The sequence below is a fragment of the Acipenser ruthenus genome, chromosome 31 (genome assembly GCF_902713425.1).
Source record: "Acipenser ruthenus chromosome 31, fAciRut3.2 maternal haplotype, whole genome shotgun sequence".
Taxonomy (NCBI): Eukaryota; Metazoa; Chordata; class Actinopteri; order Acipenseriformes; family Acipenseridae; genus Acipenser; species Acipenser ruthenus.
In genome coordinates this window covers 6675329-6690092 of record NC_081219.1, presented here as the reverse complement: position 1 = coordinate 6690092, position 14764 = coordinate 6675329, and the positions used below count along the sequence as shown (strand labels likewise).

The window sequence follows — 14764 nt, the reverse complement described above, 5'->3', positions numbered from 1 at the left end:
AGAGGCATTGGGAGATGGGGAGAGGAGGGGGAAGAGGCATTGGGAGAGGGGGAAGGAGGGGGAAGAGGCATTGGGAGATGGGGACAGGAGGGGGAAGAGGCATTGGGAGAGGGGGAAGGAGGGGGAAGAGGCATTGGGAGATGGGGACAGGAGGGGGAAGAGGCATTGGGAGAGGGGGACAGGAGGGGGAAGAGGCATTGGGAGAGGGGGACAGGAGGGGGAAAAGGCATTGGGATAAGTGGGCGGTCGACAATGACAGATAATCAGAGGGAGAGTGCTAAAGAAGGGAAAAGTAATACACAGAGGAGTGAGATGGTGAGAAAATTTGAGAAGGGAGAGAGGATGTGGGAGAATATTTTAATAAAAATGTTTTTAACGGTTACTTGAAATTGTATAATGTGTTGAATACCAAATAATGGAACTGTTAATTGCAATACAATTTACAATTAAAAACTGAATGTTTGCAATGTAGTGTACTAACTATAAAATCTAAAAACATTGTAACATTTAATGGATGGCAAAGCTGGTCTAACTATGCCACTAATTTCATCAGTTAGCCTCAATGGCCATTGCTATCATTTGCCCAATTAATAATTTATATATATATATGTATATATTCGTAACAATTCATGAGGTACTACTAGAAAATGGGAGGTGATGCAATATCAATGGCACTGGTGCAATAGTGAAGGTGTCTAACTGGAGCTGTGTGTCGTGTGTGTGTGTGTGTGTGCGTGTGTGTGCGTGCGTGCCTGTGTGTGTGTGTGTGTGCGTGCATGCGTGCGTCCGTGCGTGCGTGTGTGTGTTGATTACAGGTCAGCGCACCATTGGTGTCATCACCAAACTGGATCTGATGGACGAGGGCACAGACGCTCGAGACATCCTGGAGAACAAGCTGCTCCCACTGCGAAGAGGTAGGTCCGGGACTCCCAGTCCCCACGTCTCCCCTGCCCTGCGGGATTGCAGTTTACCAGACAATTAACCCTCTTCAAACGTGTTTTGTTATTAAAAACCTGAAAGTGACTCAACTACTATCATAAAGTTTGGAAAACAAGAAGCTCAACAGCGAAACAAAATGTTGTGAAGTCAGTCTCCAGACACATACTGTTATAGAGGACCTTCTCAGGTGTCACCTATTACAGCATGGTTCAGTGTGCACCATGTTGACATTCTCCAAGGATGAACAGATTCTCAGGTGCAGAACCATGGCATGATTGGGCATTTCTTTCAGATGGAGATAAAGGACTTTGGCCTCCAGTGTAGCCCATTCACCTCATAAACATAAAAAAAGAAAAATCGATTAAGATAGATCTTTTTCTTCTGAAGCTTCAACTGGATATTAAAAAGTGGTAATTAACACTTTGATAGCTATGTGTTTTCCAGCTCATGTTTGATGATTGGAAATATTTTTTAAAAACTTGTTGATTTCATAAAACCAAAAGTTCAATCCGGAAATGATAATATTATTTAATTATAAGTGCAGTTACACGTACACAAGAATTCAAATGCATCCAATAAAAAAAACAAAACACATGAAACACAGTTTTCAGAAAACACATCAGAATGTTATTTTTTGATTAACTATTAACAATTAACTACAGGGCTGCCCCTTTATAAGGCACCCCTTTGTGCCTCGGAACAGGTTACAGAGTGGTCATGGCTCCCATTTGCCCATTTACCCCACTGTCCTGCTATGACTGTCTCTCACATCACTGTTCTGTCCTCCCATCCTCGTCCTCTGCCCTCCCTCCGCTGCTGCTCCTCCAACCCCTCTAACCTAATTTCTCTGCCTCTCCCCCCCTCCCGCACACTCTCTGGTGCACTCTGGAACTTTCACTCTTCTGCTAACAAAGCTGATTTCATATCTGCCTTTGCCTCCCACCTCTCGCTCGATTTCCTTGCTCTCACTGAAACCTGGCTGTCCCCTGATAACACTGTTACTCCTGCTGCCCTGTCCTCTCTCTACGTCCTGTCCCATACCCCGCGTCTCATTGGACGGGGAGGTGGGACGGGTCTTCTCCTCTCTCCCTCCTTACTCTTTTCTGTCCCCTCCGATCTCTCTTCACTCTCTGTCAATACCTTTGAATTTCATGCTGTCCAACTAACCTCTCCCTGTCAACTCCTGCTCATTGTTCTGTACCGCCCCCCTGGGCCTCTCACTCACTTTCTGGATGAACTCGACTATCTACTCTCCTCCCTCCCCTCTCTGTCTACCCCGACTGTCCTGTTGGGTGACTTCAACATCCATCTCTCCAACCCCAGCCACTCTGCTGGATTCCTCCCTCTCTTCCTCCCTCTCCTCCACTCCTTCGATTTCTGTCTCTCTCCGTCCCCTCCTACCCACAAAGCTGGCCGTCAACTGGACCTCACCTTCTCCAGGGCCTGCTGCCCCTCCACCCTCTCTGTCACCCCCCTGGACCTCTCTGATCACCATTTCATCTCTTTTTCTCTGTCTCTCCCCCCTCTCCCTGCTCCTCCTACCCCCACTGTCACCTCTCGCCGTAACCTCCGATCTCTCTCCCCCTCTGTCCTTGCCACCACTGCTCTCTCTCACCTCCCTCCTATCGACTCCTTTTCACAACTCTCCGTAGACTCTGCTACCTCCACCCTCTTCTCCTCACTCACCACCTCCCTTGACTCCCTTTGTCCCCTCACCTCCCGACCTGCTCGCCCCTCCCCTCCCCATCCCTGGCTCTCCTCGGTGCTCCACTCGGCAAGAATCGCACTGCGATCTGCTGAAAAGAAATGGAAGAGAACCAAACTCCCTGCTGCCCTAGACCTTTACCACACTCTCCTCTCCTCCTTCTCCTCTACTCTCTCCTCTGCTAAATGTGCTTATTTCCAATCTGTAATCCAAGCCTCCACTAACAACCCACGTAAACTATTCTCTACTTTCTCCTCCCTCCTAAACCCTCCCCCCCTCCTCCTCCCTCCTCTATCTCCCCTGATGACTTCGCCTCCTTCTTCTCTTCTAAAATCTCAGATATCCACAAACTCTTTAACACCTTTCCCTCCCCGCATCCCCTCCTGCTCCAACCCCTACACCCACTACATCCCCTACTAACTCGCCCTCCTTCTCCACCTTCTTGCCCCTCTCAGACTCTGACCTCTCCTCCCTGCTCCAGGGTCACAAACCCACCACGTGTGCCTTGGAGCCCCTCCCCACTCACCTCTTTCAAGCTGCTGCTCCTGCTCTACTCCCCTTCATCTCCTCCCTCCTCAACACCTCTCTCCTTTCTGGTCTCTTTCCCTCTGCCTTCAAAAAAGCCTCCATCACTCCCCTCCTCAAAAAATCTACCCTCGACCCCACCTCCCTCCAGAGCTACCGTCCAGTCTCCCTCCTACCCTTCCTCTCCAAAACATAAGAACATAAGAACATAAGAAAGTTTACAAACGAGAGGAGGCCATTCAGCCCATCTTGCTCGTTTGGTTGTTAGTAGCTTATTGATCCCAGAATCTCATCAAGCAGCTTCTTGAAGGATCCCAGGGTGTCAGCTTCAACAACATTACTGGGGAGTTGGTTCCAGACCCTCACAATTCTCTGTGTAAAAAAGTGCCTCCTATTTTCTGTTCTGAATGCCCCTTTATCTAATCTCCATTTATGACCCCTGGTCCTTTTTTCTTTTTTCAAGTCAAAGAAGTCCCCCGGGTTGACATTGTCTATACCTTTTAGGATTTTGAATGTTTGAATCAGATCGCCGCGTCTTCTTTGTTCAAGACTGAATAGATTCAATTCTTTTAGCCTGTCTGCATACGACATGCCTTTTAAACCTGGGATAATTCTGGTTGCTCTTCTTTGCACTCTTTCTAGAGCAGCAATATCCTTTTTGTAACGAGGTGACCAGAACTGAACACAATATTCTAGGTGAGGTCTTACTAATGCATTGTAGAGTTTTAACATTACTTCCCTTGATTTAAATTCAACACTTCTCACAATATATCCAAGCATCTTGTTAGCCTTTTTTATAGCTTCCCCACATTGTCTAGATGAAGACATTTCTGAGTCAACATAAACTCCTAGGTCTTTTTCATAGTTCCCTTCTTCAATTTCACTATCTCCCATATGATATTTATAATGCACATTTTTATTGCCCGCATGCAATACTTTACACTTTTCTCTATTAAATTTCATTTGCCATGTGTCTGCCCAATTTTGAATGCTGTCTAGATCATTTTGAATGACCTTTGCTGCTTCAACAGTGTCTGCCACTCCTCCTATTTTTGTGTCGTCTGCAAATTTAACGAGTTTGCTTAATATCAGAGTCTAAATCATTAATGTAGATTAGGAATAGCAGAGGACCTAATACTGATCCCTGTGGTACACCACTGGTTACCTCACTCCATTTCGAGGTTTCTCTTCTAATCAGTACTTTCTGTTTTCTACCTGTTAACCACTCCCTAATCCATGTGCATGCATTTCCTTGAATCCCTACTGCGTTCAGTTTGAGAATTAATCTTTTATGCGGGACTTTGTCAAAAGCTTTCTGGAAATCTAAATAAACCATGTCGTATGCTTTGCAGTTATCCATTTTCAATGTTGCATCCTCAAAAAAGTCAAGAAGGTTAGTTAGACATGATCTCCCTTTCCTAAAACCATGCTGGCTGTCTCCCAGGATATTGTTACCATATAAGTAATTTTCCATTTTGGATCTTATTATAGTTTCCATAAGTTTACATATAATAGAAGTCAGGCTTATTGGTCTGTAGTTACCTGGATCGGTTTTGTCTCCCTTTTTGTGGATTGGTATTACATTTGCTATTTTCCAGTCTGTTGGTACAACCCCTGTGTCAAGAGACTGTAGCATGATCTTGGTTAGCGGTTTGTAAATAACTTCTTTCATTTCTTTGAGTACTATTGGGAGGATCTCATCCGGCCCAGGGGATTTGTTTATTTTAAGAGCTGCTAGTCCCTTTAACACTTCTGCCTCTGTTATGCTAAAGTTATTTAAAACTGGATAGGAACAGGTCGACATGTGGGGCATGTTGTCCGTGTCCTCCTTTGTAAAAACCTGTGAAAAGTAATCATTTAATATATTTGCTATTTTTTTTTCTTCATCTATGATTTTGCCATTTGTGTCTCTTAGACATTTAACCTCCTCTTTGAATGTTCTCTTGCTGTTATAATATTGGAAAAACATTTTGGAATTGGTTTTAGCCCCCTAGCAATATTGATTTCTATCTCTCTCTTGGCCTTTCTAACTTCCTTTTTGACTTGTGTTTGCAGTTCCAAGTACTCTTTCTGTGTGCTTTGTTTTTGGTCCCTTTTAAACGCTCTGTAAAGTGCCTTTTTTCGCTGAATATTTTTTTTAATTGATCTATTAAACCATTTTGGCCATTTTGTTTTAGATTTAGATTTGTCTACTTTTGGGATGTAATTGTTTTGTGCCTCTAGTACTACATTTTTAAAAAACAGCCACCCTTTTTCTGTGGATGTTTTCTCTATTTTACTCCAATCTACTTCTGTTAGTCTCTGTTTCATACCTTCGTAGTTTGCTTTTCTAAAATTGTAAACCTTAGCTTTAGTCATTACTTTTGGGGTTTTAAAAAATATTTCAAATGAGACCATGTTGTGGTCTGAGTTTGCCAATGGCTCTCTGACCTCTGTTTTAGTTATTCTGTCTTCATTATTTGAAAAGACTAAGTCAAGGCATGCCTCCCCTCTAGTCGGTGCCTTGACAAATTGCGTTAGGAAGCAGTCATTTGTCATTTCCACCATTTCAATTTCGTCCGTCGTGCCCCCCATTGGGTTTTCCCATTTTATACAGGGGAAGTTGAAATCCCCCATTAGTATGGCTTCTCCTTTTCTACACGCATTTCGAATGTCATTGTATAACAGATTATTTTGCTCAGCGTCTGAATTTGGCGGTCTATAGCATGCTCCTATTATTATGCCCTTTGAATTTGTGTCCATTATTCTGACCCATATTGATTCTGCATTGTTTTCTTTGTCCTGATTTAACACCTGGGCTTCAAGGCTATTTCTTATGTATAGCGCTACCCCTCCGCCTCTTCTGTCCTGCCTGTCTTTCCTATACAGTGTGTACCCACTAATATTATATTCGTCTCCATCACTCTCAGACAACCAAGTTTCTGTAACACCTATCACGTCGTAGTTACTTGTTAGTGCAGTAGCTTCAAGTTCTAACATTTTGTTTCTGAGACTTCTAACATTAAGATAAATACATTTAATAGTGGTCTTACCTGAGTTGTTGCTCTTGTTTTGATGTAGTCTCCCTTCTGTTTTTTTGTTTTCTCCCCCCTTCCTTTCTAGTTTAAATGCTTCTGTACCGCCTGAAGGATCCTTTCTCCGAGTAGATTGGTTCCCTTTCTGTTTAATTGCAGTCCGTCCCACCTGTATAGATAGTCCTTGTTGTAGAAAGTGCTCCAATGTTCAAGAAAGGTGAAGCCTTCCTGTGTGCACCACGATTTCAGCCATGCATTTTGATTTTGTATTTCCAGCTGTCCATATGGTCCTTTGCAAGGCGCCGGCAGTATCCTAGAAAATACCACAGTTTTGGTCTTGTCTTTTAATTTCCTTCCTAGCTCTCTGAATTTGTTTTGCAGGGATCTTGGCCTGTCTCTTCCAATGTTGTTTGTACCAATGTGGACGACTACTACCGGGTCATCTCCTGTTCGTTCTAGGAGCCTGTCCACATTCTCAGTGATGTGCTTGACTGAGGCTCCTGGAAGGCAGCACACTGTTGTAGTAAGGGGGTCCAAACTGCGAACTGAACTTGCTGTGTTTCTCAGTATGGAGTCCCCAACAATCATGACCTCCCTTCTTTTTGCTGCCTGGTCAGCACTGTTTATAGGGTCCTGGGTGTCGTTTCTTTCATTCTCGTGATGTTGGTTTTGGTCATCTAAGTGTTGAAGTGGCTCAAATGTGTTGGCTGTCTGGATTTCTGGTGGTTGTGTTTGACGAAGTTTCTTTTTTTCCCTGCTTCTGCCTATCTGAACCCAGCTGTTTCGACTCTCTTCCATCTCCCTGTTGGCTTTCAGTCTGCTAGGGGTGCAGACTTCCATGAATTGTGGGTGTGTCAGCTCCTCAAGCTCCTGTTGCTGTCTCATTTCCTCCAGCTCCTTTTCTAGCAGGCTTAATCGCTGAAGCAAGTCCTGGATCGTGCAGCACTTTACACAAACTTGGTTGAGCTCTGTTGGGTTTTCTCGGATTTCCCACATCATGCAGTTGTCACAGATTACTGGCTTGAATACCATTTTTTTTTTTTTGTTTAGTGTAGCTTCTGCAGCTGTCAACCTGCTTTCAACTGCTTCTAACTGCGTTGTACTTGTCCACTCGTACTTCTCCCACGATGTCGCTTCCACACGCTGTCGCTGGGAAGTCTGCCTGCCTTTTATTTGTTTGTGTTTGTGCTGCGTGCTCCGCTCCTCCCCCGTGTCCCAGAACGCCGCGGGATTTGAATCAGCTGCTCCGAGTTTCAGCTGATCAGAAAAATACACGCAGCTGCAAGGCTTTAAGCTGCAATGTTTTCTGATTAAAGCAACTCCAAATTTAAAGATGTAATTCCTCCTTTCTGCTTCTAACTGCGTTGTACTTGTCCACTCGTACTTCTCCCACGATGTCGCTTCCAAACCCTCGAGCGGACTGTACACCGCCAGCTCTCTGCTTTCCTGTCCAACCACTCTCTGCTTGACCCTCTCCAATCTGGCTTCCGCTCTGCTCACTCCACTGAAACTGCCCTCCTGTCTGTCACCAACTCACTAAAGTGTGCCCGAGCTGCCTCTCTCTCCTCTGTCCTAATTCTCCTCGACCTCTCTGCTGCCTTTGACTGTTGATCACTCTATTCTACTATCATCTCTCGCTGACCTGGGGATCTCTGGCACTGCTCTGGCCTGGTTCTCCTCCTACCTCTCCAACCGCACTTACCCGGTAACCTGGCGTGGAGCAACCTCCACACCTCACCCTCTCTTAACTGGTCCCCCAAGGGTCAGTCTTGGGTCCTCTCCTATTCTCTCTCTACACCCACTCCCTGGGCCCCCTCATCGCATACTATGGTTTCTCATACCATTTCTATGCTGATGATGCTCAGATTTTCCTCTCCTTCCCCACCTCTGACTCCACCATCTCCTCCCGTATCTCTACCTGTCTGTCTGCTATTTCCTCCTGGATGCACTCGCATCACCTCAAAGTCAACCTCTCTAAATCTGACCTCCTTTTCTTTCCCTCCTCCTCCCCCTCCTCTGATCTCTCTATCTCTGTTCCTCTGGAATCTACCACACTCTCTCCCTCTTCCTCCGCTAAGAACCTTGGAGTCACCCTGGACCCCTGCCTCTCTTATTCCCAGCACATCTCCACTCTGGCACGTACTTGCCGATTCTTCCTGAGCAACATCCGAAGAATCCGACCCTTCCTCACCAACTACGCTACCCAGCTCCTGGTCCAGGCCTTGGTACTCTCCCGCCTAGACTACTGCAACTCCCTCCTGGCTGGCCTCCCTGCGTCCGCCACCCGTCCGCTCCAGCTCATCCAGAACTCTGCTGCCCGCCTGGTGTTCTCTCTGCCTCGCTTCGCCCACGCTACTCCACTACTCCGCTCACTCCACTGGCTCCCGATCACCGCTCGCATCCAGTTCAAGACTCTTGTACTAGCCTACAGATGCCTTGACCAGAATGCACCCAGCTACCTCCAGACCCTCATCTCTCCCTACACCCCCACTCGACCTCTCCGCTCCGCCTACACTAGAAGACTGGCTCTACCTCCGCTACGCTCCCCTGCCTCCAGAGCCCGCTCCTTCTCCACCATTGCTTCGCAGTGATGGAATGACCTTCCTACAGATGTCAGGACTGCCCAGTCCCTGACCACATTCCGGTGCCTCCTTAAGACTCACCTCTTCAAACAGCACCTGTAGAACTCCTCTGTTTGTATCCTGGGACACTATCACCCTTCATTTAAATGTGCTTTATTTTGCTCTTATCTGCCCCCTATTTTACTGCATTTAATCCTGTACTTCAGAATACTGTAATCTGCCAAGTGTTTAACCTGTAGTATTTTGTATTTAATCATATCCTAATGTAACTATCACTATTATCTGCTGTATTATTGAATTGTGGTTTGTCACACTTGTACTTTGCTTGAACAAAAGTTATTGTATTTCTTGCTCTTATTGTATTACTTGTATTGTAACACTTAATGTATTTGCTTACGATTGTAAGTCGCCCTGGATAAGGGTGTCTGCTAAGAAATAAATAATAATAATAATAACTTACATTGTTGTTTTAAGATGGAATACAAACAGCATGGTCTAATATCTGTGACCAGAGCGTTATAAAGGGCGAGCACGGTATTAACTATTTCAAGTCATGTCAAAACTGAAAAGTGTCATTCTGATCAGGAAACAGAACTCCTGTGCGTGCACCTCCCCCTTGTTTTCCATTCATTGTTTGTTTATTAGCGGTTTCTCACTGAACCCACCAGCCCCCCCTGCTGGTTGTGGCATGGCTGGACCAGCATCCCCCCCTTCCCCATAACTCCACTAATTATCCCACACAGGTGGATAAAATAAAATTCTCTCTTAGTTTCAGTCACACATCTGGAAAAAACAAACAACTTTTATTTTGGTCTGTAAAATAAAATCGCTGAGCTGTGCAATAAATATTCTTGTGGGAACCCATATCAAGAAAGTGTTTAAGGTGTTCCATTCTAGCCAGGAACACTTTGTCATGCAGGGTTTGTCACCCCCCCCCCCTTATTTTACTTGGAAAGCTTTCCAGATTTAAACAACTAGAATCACTGCTTAGCTGATTCGTGTCTGCCTACTAGCCATAGTAAAAGCAGTGTTCTTTATAATAGGCAGTGGGGTAGTCAGGCCAGAACGCTGTTCCACTATGATTTTCTATAGGTAGCATTTATGCAGTGTCTTCTATGAGAGTCAAATAGTCAGAGTTTATTATCAAAACTTAAGGCTTACAACTATTTACCTTGATGTTTGCAATCAATAGCCAGCACTGATTTATCCTGGTTTAACTGGTCATGCAAATTTAAGGGACTTTAAATCGTAAAAGAAACATAATAAATGCAATGAGAAACATTTTCTTTTTCAATGTCTTTAATGTTGAAATGAGTTTTGATTCACATACTTATATTACTGGATTATGAGGACTTCACCCCCATTTCATGAAGTGCGTATGATCTCATCATGTCCCGTTAAGAGGAATGTGCTGATTTTGCACAAATTTGACATTAACCTTGCAGAGATATGAATGGCGCTAGTTACAAGCAAAGCCTGTAGGGAAAACACAACAAAACAGACAACTAAGAGAAGAACAACTTTTTAGGTGTTTTAGTTTTGATCAGTCTGGTACTATGCAGTGTTTAATAGTTTAAGGGACTGTAATGCTGGTTGACGAGCTCATGTACTGGTTTAGAGCAGTCACTTTTACACCCGTTCTGAAGTCGATGGCTCTTGAATAATACTACACTAACCCTTTAAAGTATAATTGCAGTCAGCCTGTGCTGGTGCTTTATATACCAGTGGCGTATCCTGTACAGACGCAGTAAATGTGTTCCAGTTCCCAATTCTTGTGTACAGTATTCAGCTGCCTTCAAGACTAAACTCCATTGCAGTGGATTGTTCATTAAAATGTTGTTAATTTTGCACCAGAAACTACCCCCCCCCCCATTTTGCATTTCGATCCATACGATATCCCCACATTTGGGTTCCTGTTTCTCAGTGGAAGAGTGTGGAATGATGGCAGTCGGTTTGTGTAAAGCTCTGATGAATGGAGGTCCCTGGATTACTGTGGTACTCAAGGGCTGGGTGAGCCTGACTGTGCTGTCTCCTGTCAGGGTACATCGGCGTGGTGAACCGCAGTCAGAAGGACATTGATGGGAGGAAGGATATCCAGGCGGCACTGTCAGCGGAAAGGAAGTTCTTCCTGTCCCACCCAAGTTACCGACACATGGCCGATCGCATGGGCACCCCTTATCTGCAGAAAGTGCTCAACCAGGTAAAATGACTAAACAGCAATATCAATTCAGTCCTGCAGTTTTTCTGTAGTATTGCTTCATTGTACTAATGCAGTCAGTTGTATACTTTATAAGCAGAGGTCGGCACCATGTCGAGTGTGAGGGACATTTTAAAAAATTATCCCTTTTGCTGAAACTGGCTGCCATTTTGCTTGCAGATCTGCATTGTTTTGCTGCATTTTTCGCTTTCTGATCTTGAGAAACCATGTGATAATGTGACCTTTCAACTCTGTTGACTGCACCTGTTTCATGGTATGGTATAGTATAGAAGCAGATTGAGTCATTTCAATTAAGGGAGTCTCTAATTAGGGTTCTGTGCTCCTCCCCCCCCCACAGCAACTGACCAATCATATCCGGGACACGCTGCCCGCGCTGCGCAACAAGCTGCAGAGTCAGCTGCTGTCCATCGAGAAGGAAGTGGAGGAGTACAAGAACTTCCTCCCAGACGACCCCTCGCGCAAGACCAAGGCACTGCTGCAGTGAGTCCACACTGCTCCCTGGGGCTGCTTCATCACTCAAAACACCCTTCAAAACAATGAGCTTTCAATCTGGTTTCAGAGGTGTAGCTACATGAGTTTTCAAAATGTTTTACGTCATGAAAAATTATTTTGCTTAATAACAGAGCTTAAATGAATCATTTATAACCCTGTAGGCTATCGTGGATGTACAACAACATTTTCTTTGGTGTGGGGCTGATGTTTTAGCCAAATAGAGAAACTTCTTTTCTAAGCCATGAGGGGCCATTCAGAAGTCAGTAAATAGGATAAAGGGTTTGTTAACTGGAGTATGCCCTGTATGTTATTGCTGCTTGTGTTTCTCTCTGTATCCCAGGATGGTGCAGCAGTTTGCGGTGGATTTTGAGAAGAGAATCGAGGGATCAGGAGATCAGATCGACACCTATGAGCTTTCAGGGGGAGCCCGGATCAACCGCATCTTCCATGAGCGATTCCCCTTTGAGCTGGTCAAGGTATGACATCATATACTGAGTTTCCACATCCCAAACCCGAGCTGGAAACCCTCCTCAATGGACACACTCCATGGATTTCTTCTGTTGCCTTTAGAAGAAGCAGATTTACTCAGATCTCAGAAACAAGAATGGCCAGCATTGAGTAGAAGGACTCTTAGTTAGAACATAAGAAAGAACATAAGAAAGTTTACAAACGAGAGGAGGCCATTCAGCACATCTTGCTTATTTGGTTGTTAGTAGCTCATTGATCCCAGAATTTCATCAAGCAGCTTCTTGAAGGATCCCAGGGTGTCAGCTTCAACAACATTGCTGGGGAGTTGGTTTTAGACCCTCACAATTCTCTGTGTAAAAAAGTGCCTCCTATTTACTGTTCTGAATGCCCCTTTATCTAATCTCCATTTGTGACCCCTGGTCCTTGTTTCTTTTTTCAGGTCAAAAAAGTCCCCTGGGTCGACATTGTCTATACCTTTTAGGATTTTGAATGCTTGAATCAGATCGCCGCGTAGTCTTCTTTGTTCAAGACTGAATAGATTCAATTCTTTTAGCCTGTCTGCATACGACATGCCTTTTAAACCCGGGTTGGGGCTGGTAGTCAAAGATATTAGTCACACATGTTTTCTCATTTTAAGCATGGGTTTCCGAAAATTGATTTATAAATGATCCTTTGTTTTATGAGTTTGCAATTTCATATTTTTATTGCAAGTTTGAATGATCTTATGTTATAGTTCAAACTGATTTTTAATTCATTTCAGATCTATAAGTACAGATCGGTGCCTCGCTGCAAGTGAAAACCTTTACACGCAGCTCAACGCAAGCACAGAGATGCATGGCGATGGAAATGTAGCAAGCTTTTTAACTGCCTTTGAATCAAAGCTGTCCATTGAGATTGATAATTAAAGCTCCCAAATTTCTAGGTTGTGCTCTAATTGAAATACATTATCAAAAACTCCTAATTGAAACAATGGTCTAATTCTTAGTTTTATTGAATATCTTATAATTGTGTGTTTAAAGTGGTGATCTTTAAGCTTGTTGGAAAAGGGTTAAGGCTGCTTACCCGCTTGCCAGTTCAGATCTCTGACTGTGGGCACGGTGCTGACTGTGGGCACGGTGCTGACTGTGGGCACGGTGCTGACTGTGGGCACGGTGCTGAGTGTGGGCACTGTGCTGGCTGTGGGCACGGTGCTGACTGTGGGCACAGTGCTGAGTCTGGGCACGGTGCTGGCTGTGGGCACGGTGCTGACTGTGGGCACGGTGCTGAGTGTGGGCACGGTGCTGACTGTGGGCACGGTGCTGACTGTGGGCACGGTGCTGAGTGTGGGAACGGTGCTGAGTGTGAGCACGGTGCTGACTGTGAGCACGGTGCTGACTGTGGGCACGGTGCTGAGTGTGGGCACGGTGCTGAGTGTGGGCACGGTGCTGGCTGTGGGCACTGTGCTGGCTGTGGGCACGGTGCTGAGTGTGGGCACGGTGCTGACTGGGCACGGTGCTGACTGGGCACGGTACTGGCTGTGGGCACGGTGCTGAGTGTGGGCACGGTGCTGACTGTGGGCACGGTGGTGAGTGTGGGCACGGTGGTGAGTGTTGGCACGGTGCTGACTGTGGGCACGGTGCTGAGCGTGGGCACGGTGCTGAGTGTGAGCACGGTGCTGACTGTGGGCATGGTGCTGACTGTGGGCACGGTGCTGGGAGTGGGCACGGTGCTGAGTGTGGGCATGGTGCTGGCTGTGGGCACGGTGCTGGCTGGGGACACAGTACTGGCTGTGGGCACGGTGGATCAGATTGCTGCTCTGGATCAGTTTGGTATCAGATCTGAGACGTGGGTGCAGGGCAAGTGGATTTCCCTGATAGCTTGTGTTTCTCTTTTGTTTCAGATGGAGTTTAATGAGAAGGAGCTGCGCAGGGAGATCAGCTACGCCATTAAGAACATCCACGGTATCAGGCACGTACCCCAGGCTTCTTGGTCTCTCCCTGCCCCTCCTTGTCTTTCTGTCAGGCTGTGAAACAGTTCCCAAGGCTTTGTCACCTACTAGAGGGCCACGTAGATAAAACTAATACAAGCTGGCCTCCAGCCTCCTTCTGAGCATTGTTGTGCCTGGTCAGTACTTGTATGGGATGCCTCTAAGGAACACCAGGTGTAGTGATGTTGATAGCTCAGTAGGGGGCACCCTCTATTCCCTTACCCTGCATGTTTATTTGTTATTTTTAACCTTATGATTAAAATATTTTAAAAAGTAGATGACCATGCCTTTCATGCGCATGTACGTTTGTAATGCCTCTCTATATACCCCCAGACTCTGATACTCACTATGCTAAACAATGTCCAAACCAAGCTTCTGTACAATTAAATGAGCACTCCTCTAGATATGTAAACAAATGCAAGACAGACAGACAGCACGCTCCATATTCAGACGTTCATCCGGAAGTCCGTCTCCAAGCAGGAATAACAACAACAGCAGCAACAACAACAACAATAATAATTGTATCACAGTATATGGCTTGCAATCTATTTTCGGTGAATATTGAAAAAGCAAAAGGTTTCAAAGATCTCATAAACGACTAAACAGTTATTTTATTTTTTGGTAAAACCAGGGGAAAGCTTGGACAGGTTTTACTGTACAAAGTAATATACAAAAATAAATATACAAATTTACGTATTCAGATATTTCCATTCATAATATTGGAAAATTTACCTTGCCTTTAGTCAGTTATCAAGCAGAAATACACACTTTAAACTTTATATAAATAAAGGCTACCATGTTGAATAAAAATGGGGTTATCATGAATTGGTGATTATATTATTCCAATTAAATATG

At 45.0% G+C, this 14764-nt stretch overlaps 1 protein-coding gene across 11 annotated transcripts in view; it reads left to right on the top strand.

Moving 5' to 3' along the window:
* Window positions 1-14764, top strand: part of LOC117397002 (dynamin-1) — a 140035-nt gene that overhangs the window by 27874 nt on the left and 97397 nt on the right. For all 11 annotated transcript variants that reach the window (XM_059005392.1, XM_059005389.1, XM_059005388.1 and 8 more), the window contains exons 5-9: window positions 816-914; window positions 10805-10965; window positions 11321-11463; window positions 11816-11951; window positions 13823-13890. In XM_059005392.1, the coding sequence (XP_058861375.1) occupies window positions 816-914; window positions 10805-10965; window positions 11321-11463; window positions 11816-11951; window positions 13823-13890 (607 nt within the window). The remainder of the gene's footprint in view (window positions 1-815; window positions 915-10804; window positions 10966-11320; window positions 11464-11815; window positions 11952-13822; window positions 13891-14764) is intronic.